The sequence below is a fragment of the Parasteatoda tepidariorum genome, chromosome 2, assembly GCF_982258835.1.
Source record: "Parasteatoda tepidariorum strain Cologne lab strain chromosome 2, Ptep-v5.0, whole genome shotgun sequence".
Classification (NCBI taxonomy): domain Eukaryota; kingdom Metazoa; phylum Arthropoda; class Arachnida; order Araneae; family Theridiidae; genus Parasteatoda; species Parasteatoda tepidariorum.
Window position 1 is genome coordinate 91123187 of NC_141756.1, and position 12754 is coordinate 91135940.

Genomic DNA, 12754 nt, shown 5'->3' on the forward strand with positions numbered 1-12754 from the left:
ACAATAATTGGAAGTTTTTGGATGTTTCTGCTTATAGATGCCAGATAACAGATCATAGTTACATAGAGGCGTTGGCATTGATTCCAAATTTCTCATTAAACGTGTATAATTCCCATTTGCTATTTAATGAGACAATTGAAAAACAATATCAAGATAATCTTGATAGCTATCTTCATTTTGCATTCCAGAATAATGAGTTTAATTCAGCAGCTGATTTGTATAATATCTTCAAGAAAGCGATGCATTCTGCCGCTACTGATGTCTTGGGAATTGATCGACAGGAAGATAGATCCTTATTTTTGTTGGGTGGAATTAAAAAATGTACAACTGGTACACCTTTGGAAAAAGATGCATTTGATATTTCCCTTAATGAAAAGTTTGAAGTTTGAAAAGGAATTTGCCAAGCTATTAATGAAATTTCAAAAGAAAAGCATTTTCGAGGGAAAAAATTCATTTGTAGCATCTTAAAAGAGTTAGAAAATCAGCCTGTTACAACTCTGACAGCAGGTAAAAAATTTATTGGAAACTATTTTAAAGAATGCCGCCCAGAGTTTATTGATGATTTAGAAAATACGATTGAACCATCTGATATTTCTATACCAGTAACTCTTAAAAATATCAAAGAAGTTTTGAATGAATTCGAAGATACTGACTTGCCATCACCAGGTGGCATTAGCATGCGACTGCTGAAACATGGAAGCGATACATTGATAAGTGTTTTACTCTCTTTAATTCAAGCCATCCTTGGTGGTCAAACAATACCAGAGAAAATTAATGACCAATTTTTCTTTTACCAGTCTGGTGACTAAGAACAGTTAAATCTTATAAATTGTTTAAAATGTGTTTCCCATGCGGTTATGCAGGTCATGAGTGCAATTATAAGAAATTTTATTGAAGCAAGAAATGCTTTACAAGCAAAATGCAAACTAATTCATGAAGTATGATGTTTGGATGCAACTTTTGTTCTAAGAAGATTACTTTTGCAACGAAATACACCCTTGCATTTAGTTTTCATGAATTTGGAGGAAGCTTTTCTTGATGTTCCACGCATAAATATGATTAATGAGCTTCAAAATCTAGGGATTGAGGACTCTTTAGTGAAGATAGTTAAGCATTTATACAAAGACAATACTGTTCGCATGATCTTTTCAAACGAAATTTCTAAACTTAGTTACCCAGTATCTAAAGGGCTTAAGAAAAACTGTGCCTTATCCCCAACATTATTTAATGTTTACATTCGAAGGGCAATAAAAGATTGGTTAAATGAAAACTTTAAAGATAATTTCTCCTTGGACACACCATATTTGTTTTCGTTTCTTTCGGAACAAACGAATTTAGTTGTTTTTTCCGATAGTCAGAAGCATCTAAGTGTTGCAATTGAGAGCCTGCTGAAACATTTGGGGAAACTAAATTTGCAAATCAGTTTCAAAAATATCAAATATTTAGGGATAACCGAAGATGATGAACGAAAACTGAAGATCGGCAAGAGAAACATAGTCAGTGAAGACTATATTGAGTTCCTGGGATCGGTATTGGGAAGTGGTGGCGGAAGCGATATCGATATTAAAAATCGAATTATTGATACGAAGAATGCAATCTTTGACATGAACTTCGTAGCTCATAACGAGATGATTACCGATGAATTAAAGAAATACTTTTACCAAACAATAATTGAAAACAACCTAACCTTTGGTTGTGAAACGTGGCTTAATTTTGATGAATACTTTCAGTTGGCTCTTCTCGACGTTGAAATGTTTTATTGTAGGTTGAATAATTGTCCTCAGCCAGAAAGGAATGTTATTTCTGTAGTGAATGAAATAAGGCAGTTTATTCTAATGAACCATTACAATATAAGTGGCCAAAACACTTTCTGGAATGGTGCGAAATTCACCTCGAATCGAATACCGAAAGGTTGATAAAATGGACCGAGGACAAAGATTCTTTTTAAAACATAATCTAAAAAAAGAATTAAATTTAAAAGTGAGTTAATGCGACTTCGCATTTTTGCAGCTGCTGTTATGCGTAATTGTATTATATTATGTTATTTTCATATCACCTATTTATAATGATGTTATTATATCATTTATATACGATTATGTTAATATGCTGTTATGTCGATATGCTTATGCTTATAATGCATTACTAATCTGTTATTTTATAAATTCATAATTTTTCCATATTGATTATTGAATGGAAAAGACATGAAAAAACTTTCCAAGTATATAAATTTATTTTTATGCCTTGAACATTTGGTTTGTCAACTAGGTGCATCAAATGTATAATTTTGTTTTCTAATGTATTTACTTTTGTTTTCGATCTGTGTATGAAGTTACAACTTTTTGTCTTGATTAAAAATTATTAAAATTTTTTAAAAAATATACATAAATGGTGTCGATACTTAATTGATACACTCGTTAAAAAGGAATTTTTAGTCAGTTTACAGGAATATGATCTTTTATCTAAACTAAATGGTCTTTAATCTTATGGCACCATTCTTAAATGTGCCTTATAAGTCCACGATATATTACGATGATTCCCTTCCAGTTTCAATTGAATTCTCTTCGTCAGATTTAAAATAGATAATCGGAAAAATTTGTTGAATCACTTTTTAAAGTATTTTTTATGATATGATGAATAATTTATACTTGATCTTACTTCATTTTTATTAGATTATTTTAAAGCTTGTGTGTTTTAAACTTTATGTCACTGAAACCAGTCCAGCAGACTAAAGGTAAATATTTTATTGTCTCTATTCTATCGGATCTTTTTTTACTGAGTCCGTTTATTATACACAGAATATCCAGTTTTATTTTAACACCTAAAACTTCCTACTCAGCAATAGCTATGGATATACTGTCTGCGCATACGCGTTACTTAATAAGACTACACGGGACGACACCTGTTGGTACACAGAGGAGGAAAAAAAACTAAAAAGCATTAAAAGACCACCAGTTCAGTATGCAAAAAAAAACAGTTTGTGGTTGTTAATTCTAAAAATAAAATACTTAAGAGAAGTTTGAACATCGAAGTAACTGTATTTTGTGATAAATTATTCTTTATCTCTCTTAACCAAGATTGCTTTGTCACGGTATTGAGCAAAAAATCGCTCACAGACAAAGACGCATTCTAAGAGTTATGTTAGTAGTATAAATATCAGAAGGTATCTGCACTCAATATCAAGTCGACATTTCCATTAAACACAGGATAACTGACTGTAGATGAGTGAAACATTTGAGAAAGAAACGTTTCGGCCGCTTTTATCCTGATATTTCCATTAAACACAGGATAACTGATCAAAGACGAGTCAAACATTTGATAAAAAAACGTTTTGGCCGCTTTTATCCTGATATTTCCATTAAACACAGGACAACTGATTGAAGACGAGTCAAACATTTGAGAAAGAAACGTTTTGGCCGCTTTTATCCTGATATTTCCATTAAACACAGGATAACTGATTGAAGACGAGTCAAACATTTGAGAACGAAACGTTTTGGCCGCTTTTATCCTTATATTTCCATTAAACACAGGATAACTGATTGAAGACGAGTCAAACATTTGAGAAAGAAACGTTTTGGCAGCTTTTATCCTGATATTTCCATTAAACACAGGATAACTGATTGAAGACGAGTCAAACATTTGAGAAAGAAACGTTTTGGCCGCTTTTATCCTGATATTTCCATTACACACAGGATAACTGATTGAAGACGAGTCAAACATTTGAGAAAGAAACGTTTTGGCCGCTTTTATCCTGATATTTCCATTAAACACAGGATAACTGATTGAGGACGAGTCAAACATTTGAGAAAGAAACGCTTTGGCCTCTTTTATCCTGATATTTCCATTAAACACAGGATAACTGACTGTAGACGAGTGAAACATTTGAGAAAGAAACGTTTTGGCCGCTTTTATGCTGATATTTCATTCTTACTTAGTAGCCCTATACATCGCAATCTCATCAGAACATTAGAACTATATTCATTAATATAAATAAAATCGCAATTCTTTTGCATAGTGCATGAAGCAGCATAGCCATCTCTGGCTCTCGTGCCAATACACTATAACTAGCCAACCAGAAGGTATCTTTTTCGCTCAAACCTTAAAACTGAGTAACTCACTTATATCCCCTGTTCTTTGCGCAATAGGAATGTTAACTCCACAGTGGCGAATGCATCTACTTCACTATACCAAGTCACCAATTTTACGACCAATGAGTGTTAGTAAGTTTTTAAAAAAAAGGGTTCTTGCTGTTCTTTTTCGTATTTTATTGGAACTGATCAAGTTTGATCCTTTCCCCATCGATTGATTTTAATCTATTATTACTCTTTTATATTTAGTTTTATTGTGTTTTAACTGCATTTATATATTGTGTATTGGTTGTAGCGTTTTAGCACCCTCGGATTTTATTCTATTCACTTGGTAATTAATTTTAGTGTTTATGTGGTTTTTCCCATAAATCTCTTATTTGACTGTCAGCACTGAGTGGCCCGAAGAGATGTCTACGACATCTTCGGAGACAAAGGAGGTTATAGACATTGGTGATGATGGAGAGGGGGATGGCCAGGTCCAAACACATTTTATGACAGACGGCACGGCATTGCAGACCAAAATAAGAAACGTCTTATACAAATCTACCTGCAAAATAGCTAACGGTGATAAAACCGAAATTCTTACGGCAGTGACGGAATTATTGATAATTATTGGTAAGCAAGATGCTAATTTGGCTGTAATGAAATATCGACTCGACAGTGCTTCTGATCAGCTCGATACCACGGAACACGCTATCAACGACACCGCCTAAAATAATGATCGATCATACGCCGACGCTCTCAAGGGATACAAAGAACGGGAAACCCCGATGCCTCAAAAGACAAGGCCCAAAGATTACATTGCACTAATAAGACCAACCAACTAGCAAGCAAACAAAATCAGACATTTTGGGTAGCCTTGATCCAAACAAACTCAAGATCGGAGTGAAGCGACTGGCTAAGATCAGAGACGGGGGAATTTTGATACAGACAAATACCGAGCGTGAATTGAAGATCCTTGAACAGGAATTCAGAGGAAATACTTTGATGGAGAAGTATGGGATTGCCAGACCGAAATTGATTAATCCATCCATTATTGTCTTTGGTGTTGATGGGGACATTGGTAAGGAAGAACTCACAGAAGCGCTCATAAATCAGAATACCATCGAACAGGAAGATATAGATGTTAGATTTCCCCTGCGCGCCGGTAAGGATAAGAATAATTGGGTTGTGGAAATCCAACCATTAGCTTTTAATAAAATTATGAACATCGGAAAGTTGAACATCAGATGGAGCAGGTATTTCTACAGGGAACATCTCCGTGTCAGACAGTGTTTCAAGTGTGCTCAGCTGGGCCACTTAGCCAGGGATCGTGCTAACGAGCAAATCTGCAGGAAGTGTTCTAAGACTAGTCACCAAGACAAGGAATGCCAAAATCTTAGGTTATGCACTAATTGCGATATAGCCAATAGAAAATTTAAGGCCATCCACGACATCAATCACAGCCCATTTGACATAGACTGCCCCCAACTCAAACGTGCCAGAGATCAGCAAATTAAAAGGACAAACTATGGACATTAATACCCATGTTGATCTTACTTTCGGCCATCTCAACCTCCATCGATCCAGGGCTGTAAATATTCAATTAAATCACGATATCTTAGACTTAAAACTTGATATCGTCAGTCTTAACGAACCGTATTTTAATTCCCAGGGTTATATTACTGATTTTACTAGTAGCATTAAAATATACGCCGCGAACGAAAAGCCAAAAGCAGCTATACTGATTAATCGTAATGATCTAAACGACTATTGCATCGTTAATGAGCAATGCTTGCAAGTCATTGGCTATACTTACCATAATACGGAACATATATTCATATCCATTTATATTTCCCCCAGCGAGCCAATAGATAATTATATCACTAAACTGGAGTCCATGGCGACGCGCTACGTAACTAATAACTTACTGATTTGTGGCGACTTTAACGCCAAATCCCTTGTTTGGGGGGGCACGCGACACACCGATCTGGACCAGTTATCCAATTTATCCATCACTTTGACCTTTATCTTCTTAACGACCCAAATAGTCCGCCCACTTACTGTACACCTCGGGGCCAGAGCTGGATTGACTTAATTATTGCTAGTAGTCCCTGTTATACCAATTTCATGGTTGAGGACAGGATCACCGCCTCTGATCACGAGCTCCTAACCTGTTCTTTCATCTCGGATACCAATACAGCCAGAATCTCAACACTTGACGGAGTCACGAGATTTTATTATAATAAATTAAGCTGGATTGACCTTAAAGCAAAACTTACCGGTATCACGCAGGCGTACGATCCGAATAGTATTAACAGCATAAAAGGACTTAATAGTTTCATCAAAAACGTTACCAATGACATCAGTAACATCTGTAAACAAACAACTTTCAGGCGCAATACAAACAAGACCAATGCTAGGAACCTCTGGTGGAACAACGCGCTCACGACCATGAGAAAAAGGGTGAGAGCTCTTAGGCGAAGATTCCAGAAAAGCACTGACGTCCTGAGCAGAGCACAATATAAAATCGAATTTAAAAAACAGCTCGCAGTGTACAGGAAAATGATCAGGAGCCAGAAAAACAACAGTATCAAACAATATGTCGATAGCTTCACATTAAACACGGCTTTCGGTAAACCATATAAGATTTCAAAGGGCATTAATATTAGGAACAAAAATAACACCCTTACGACTAAGGAAGACGGCACAAGCACAAAAGACTATAGGGAATCCATTACCAATATTTTAAATCATCATTTCCCCATGGTACGGGAAGACGATACCCGAATTCAATTCAGTGGCAACCATGACCCACACTTTACACTCGCGGAAATCGAGCATGTCATTAAAAACATAAAACCGAATAAAGCTCCGGGCCCAGACGGAATTCCAGCCGAGGTGTACAGGGACATGTATTACTGTAATAAACACTGGTTCAGATCGGTATTGAACAAATGTCTTCAATTGGGTTCCTTTCCAGATCCTTGGAAAAAAGCCTCTGTCTGCCTGATTCCCAAGCATGGCAAAAATCCTCAATTACCGCAGAGCTATCGTCCAATCTCTCTGCTCTCTACCTGGGGTAGAATTTTGGATAAGTTGATTGCTGAGAGATTAATCTATTTTTTAGAAAGCAATAATATCTTACATGAAAATCAATTTGGCTTCAGGAGAGGCAGGGGAGCGGATGACGCGCTTAAATTTGTTGTGGACTATGTCACAGCTGCTAAACACGAAGGTAAACATACAGTCGGCGTCGCCATGGACATTAAAAATGCTTTCGGCTCTGCCAGTTGGAGGCTGCTTAAGCAGGAATTAAATAGTTTGGGTTTGGGCGACTCGGTGCTGGCGGTGGTTTTTGATTTTTTAAACAATAGATATGTTTGTTTTAATCGAATTGATGTTCTTATAGAATCACCAACCAATGTAGGGGTACCCCAGGGCTCGTCCCTGGGACCCATTTTATGGCTCATACTCATTAATTCATTGATCGTCAATTTTAACTATTATGATTGCAGTTTGCTTGCCTTCGCCGATGACGTCTTTTTACTGATGAAGCATTCAATACTCTATAGAATCGACAAAATAGGCACAGATATTATACAGTCTCTTACGGACTGGGCCAGGGAACACAGCCTTGTTTTCGCACCTGAAAAGACAAAATTGATCACATTTCTTAAAGACGCCAAATGTGTTAGAAGGCAACCGCGTATCAAAATGGCTGGCACAACTACTGCCAATATTAAACCAGTAAAAACACTTAAATATCTTGGCGTGATTTTTGACCCTCGGTTGAGCTGGATGCCACATCTCGAGCAGTTAAAGTCCGATGTCGACATCTTTTACAACAAAATGAAACAGTTCAGTAGAGCCACCTGGGGCTTGTCCCCAAACATTCTTAAACAAATTTATCTCCGAGCTATTGAGAAAAAAATCACTTACGGAGCCTCTGTATGGTATAAAAATAACGTGAAAATTAATAAGAAGTTGAACTCCATACAGCGCATCCCCCTTCTAAATATCACCAAATGCTACTCCACCACCAGCACAGAGGCTCTCCAAATTCTTGCTGGTATTCCCCCCATCGACCTAAAAATTAGACAGACTTGTACTATAAAGAAACATCGGTGGACGCGAGATAAGCAAATCATTTTCGATAGCGACTTCCAAATCAAAGAACTAGATGCCTTACCGATAGATACCCCAGTACACCATAATCCCTTGGATCTCAAGATGATAGAAAGGGGCTACAGCTCACCGAGGGGTGTGGGTTATGAAATCTATACAGACAGCAGTAGAAGACAAATAACAAATTCGGATACAGGGTTGACCGAGGATAGAGTGGGCTGTGGTTTCTTGGTGAAGCTTAATAACAACACCATTTATCAACACTGTGCTAGACTTAATAACGATGCAAGTGTATACCCCGCCGAACTCACTGCCATCAAACTTGCAATCACATGGGCAAACGCTGAAAATATTAATGCATTTAATTTATTCTCTGATTCTAAATCCTCGCTGCAGTCGCTAGAAAACCCAAATCCGAATGACCCACTTGTGGAAGAAATTAAGAACATGGTCAAATATAAAACATGCTGTCTCAACTGGGTAAAGGCACATTCTGGGGACATTGGCAACGAGGAAGCTGATGCACTTGCCAAACAAGGCACTCTTCTTGGCAGGGTTGATCACTATTATCCTCTTTCAAAACCACAAATCAATTACAGACTGAGGCAGGTAAGCAACGCAATTTGGCAGGACAGGTGGTCAACCACAACAAATGGGAGACAAACCTATATCTTCTACCCAATGGTCAAGGAGAATAGACTCTCCAGCGATTTCTTTCTTAATCAATTTCTCACGGGTCACGGAGTTTTCGGCGAGCATCAAGCTAGGCTATTCCAAGCTACAGCCAGCTGTAAATACTGTGGAAAATATCAATCTCTTAAACACCTAATCGCCGAATGTGACAAATTCCGGACACTCCGAGGAAATCTCTTTCGTAATATGAACGACTTGACTCTTTGGTTCCGATCTAAAGCACAAAAATATGCTATCACTGAGATTATTAAACGTACCCTGGTAGATATAATGACACCAGACGATCTCATGGACCCTCTTCATATGAATCAAATTTAGATCTTTGCACCTAATTAACATCTCTCGGGGTTGCATAGCGACCACCTGCCCTGCCACTAACAGCTAATTGCTCTTAATGCTTTCTTTTAATTCTACTCATTTCACTTCATTGCTATTTATTTGTTTTTAACTTTGGAACCCTTTTGGTTCAATGATATTTTATATTTTATATTCTGGAAGCCTGTTGGTTCAATTTCTATGTTTTCAATGTTTTATTACGTTTAAATTGCTTTTGCTTGTCTAATTTACCTTTTGATCCAATGTTTTTAATGTTTACAATCTTTCACTTGCCTGTTTACCCTCTTGGATCCAATGTTATATACTGTATTCTTTTTCAGATTGTTGTTGTTAGTAATATTCAAAGATACTTAAGAAATCATGTAATGCTATATCAAATTCGTCTCTATTCAAATCTAAGGCATACAAGTCATTGTCAACTAAAATTATAGGATGTCAACTAAAATTTAGGATAAGCATTAAATATTATTATATTTATTTATTATTCATTTATTTTGTTTTATTATTCATGTTTATCATTGTAAATTCTCATCTTCTTTTGTTTTCAAACTGGAAATTGTATTGTATCCTTTTGTTCATCAATAAATTTTCACCCCGGATGCCCCCGCTAGGGGGCGGGACGGGGCTGAGCTTTGAATATACAAAATATGGAAAATAATCATACGGCCAACTTTCACCAAGGCTGTCCCTTCGACTATTTTATTTTATTTTATAACCGTCGTTGAACAGCTGAACCAATTTCATGGGTTTACGAGTACTAATGTTCAACTCCGTAGCCTTGTAATTTTGAACCAATCCAGAAGACAAGAAAACTCCTAGATCAGCACCCCCAGAGGTATTGATTTGTTATGGGAACATGGAGGACTTTGAGACTCGACAGATTTAACGTGCATCAGTCACCATTTACTACACGGGGAGTCTTCGGCCGGCGAGGATCGAACCCATGACCTCTTGGATATGGGCCCAGCGCCCTACCGACCAGGCTATCCCGGCCTCCCCTTCGACTATTTTATTTTATTTTATAACCGTCGTTGAACAGACGACCCAATTTAATGGGTTTACGACTGCTAATGCTCAACTCCGTAGCCTTGTAATTTTGAACCAATCCAGAAGACTAGGAAACTCCTGGATCAGTACCCCCAGAGGTATTGATTTGTTATGGGAACATGGAGGACTTTGAGACTCGACAGATTTAACCTGCATCAGTCACCATTTACTACACGGGGAGTCTTCGGCCTGCGAGGATAGAACCCACGACCTCTTGGACCTGGGCCCAGCGCCCTACCGACCAGGCTATCCCGGCCTCCCCTTCGATTATTATCAAAAATAGGTTTACTTGTTCAACATAGCTTTATGGTGATGCAATGCTATGAGAGTGATATAAGCAACAAAACTATTATAACCGGAAGGCTTATTACTATATTTTCAGAAATACACCATGTCTATCAATAATTATATAGAATAAGTAGTATGAATCAGGTATGTATTCATCAAAATCACAAAATGCTTTCAAGTATAGCCTATAAATAGTTCGTAAAAAGTGCTTAGAGGGCGCTATACCAGTCGAGAAACTTTTCTCTAAGCTTTAAATTTTGAAATAGAAATAGGGAGAAAACAGAAGTTTCCATGTAAAGTGAGGTCATCCTTACCAAAAAATAAGGTATTTTTCAGGTATAAACGAGATGTTTTTCAAAGGTTTATTTACTGCTCTGAGGCTGTTACGTACTGTTACTTAATCATATACTGTTATTTAAATACATTGTAAGGTTAAAAAGATTACAAATGGAAAATATGTTACCTTTAAAGGGTGAAATCAGTTTTTTCATAAAATAACTAAATATTTCATGTAGTAATTAGACATGTAAACCGATTGCTTGACCTTTAAAGTATGAAATGCGGTACTCGAAAGTTGTTTGAACCGGTTGTAGCTGCTTTTAGTCAGTTTTGAACCGGTTTTAGCTGCTTTGAAGTGTGTGTGAGTACGCTTCATTTCGTTGATTTTAGATGTAGTTATTAATGTGAGGAATGATAAATTATATCATCTGCTTTTCCTCATGATTTATCAATTAATCCTTCGCAATAGGTATAACATGTATTTTTCGAGAGTTTTTAGCTATTACGACCAAATAATTTATAAAATAACTTTAAAACTGTATATTTTCCCTTTAACGATTAGTTACGTCTTGGAACAATAAGGTAAAGTATGCAATTTTTCCTCTTTCATATACTTTAACTGACTTGTCTATGAGACAAGTCTGTTCTATTCTATGAAATAACTGAATTGTTCTCTATATCGGTTACATATACATAGGCTGAAAATTAGCAAAATAAGCGGATAAACGTCGAAAATGATTTTTGCGAAAACGTTAAGGAATCCTCCCTCTACTTCATTTTGGTTCGAAAAGCGCAATGGGAAATATACTAGCAATTAGAACTGAGCGATAAGCCGATGCGTCGAAAAATATCGATGTTGTGCAATCATCGTCGATTCGATGTTTGGATTTGCTATTTTTCGAATCATCGGAAATTGCGATGTACTGAAATGTGTACGATGTTTCCCGATATGTCTTTGACATCGATGACTACACGTACGATGTTGAGCACAGTTCCGGATAGCACATCGATGGTCTCAAGTACATCCGAAGAGCACTCCTATGGCATCGATGTCTGCAACCTTGTGCGAAGAGCATTATCCTCCGTAAGTGCACAGCGGCGATGATCGTTATCTTTCCTCATTGCATCGTCGATTGTTACATCGCGACAAATCGTTTTGTTTACCAATGTTATTGAGAATCGGAGTGTTGTTGAACCTCTTAGTTATGGAAGTGTTTTTCTTTATATTGTGCAAATCCTGTTGATTTTTTTACAGTCAATCCAGCCAATTATTGTTTTTTAATCGCTATTTTGCAGATATCTACGCTTTTAAATATTGAGAAATAATTTTATCGTTAGAAAATAAAAAATGCAACTAATAAAATAATAGAATAAAAAATGCAACTTGCAAATTAAGAATTGTTAATATTTTACTTTTATTCCAGGATTCGTTTTACTTTTTTATACATTCCTTTCTTCTTCTTTTTTTTTTAATAAATATTGATAGCAATGAACTATATTTAAGATGGTGGGAAATGTTTCAGTTTGAGTTTATTTCATCAATATAATTGCCTTAATCGATCAATCAATCAAAAAGAGCAAGAATTTATTTTTACCCACTACCAAATGCAAAACATGTACCGATACATCGCGATGCATCAAAATATCGCGATGCTTGCAGGACGATGCATCGCGATGCCGAGATCTTAACATCGCCCAGTCCTACAAAAACGCATGTCATTTTAATAATTTATTCAATACAGTATTGCTAGAATTTATTTTTAAATTGTTGCCTATTATTTTTATTGGCATTTTACTTTAAATAATTTTATACAAGCAGCTGAAACATTAACTAAATAATGGATTATGGATTGGATCTAAATTTTTCAAAAATCATTACTGGCTTAAAAAAGTCTTGAATTCATTCTTAACTCATCACA

The 12754-nt window shown here is 36.4% G+C and overlaps 1 protein-coding gene across 1 annotated transcript; it reads left to right on the forward strand.

Annotated features, from left to right (window-relative positions):
• The first annotated feature begins 1055 nt into the window (after nt 1–1055).
• Nucleotides 1056–1916, forward strand: LOC147815905 (uncharacterized). The gene has a single exon (XM_087156650.1). It carries the CDS (start codon nt 1056–1058, stop codon nt 1914–1916), a length of 861 nt encoding a protein of 286 aa, XP_087012776.1.
• The last annotated feature ends 10838 nt before the right edge of the window (nt 1917–12754 follow it).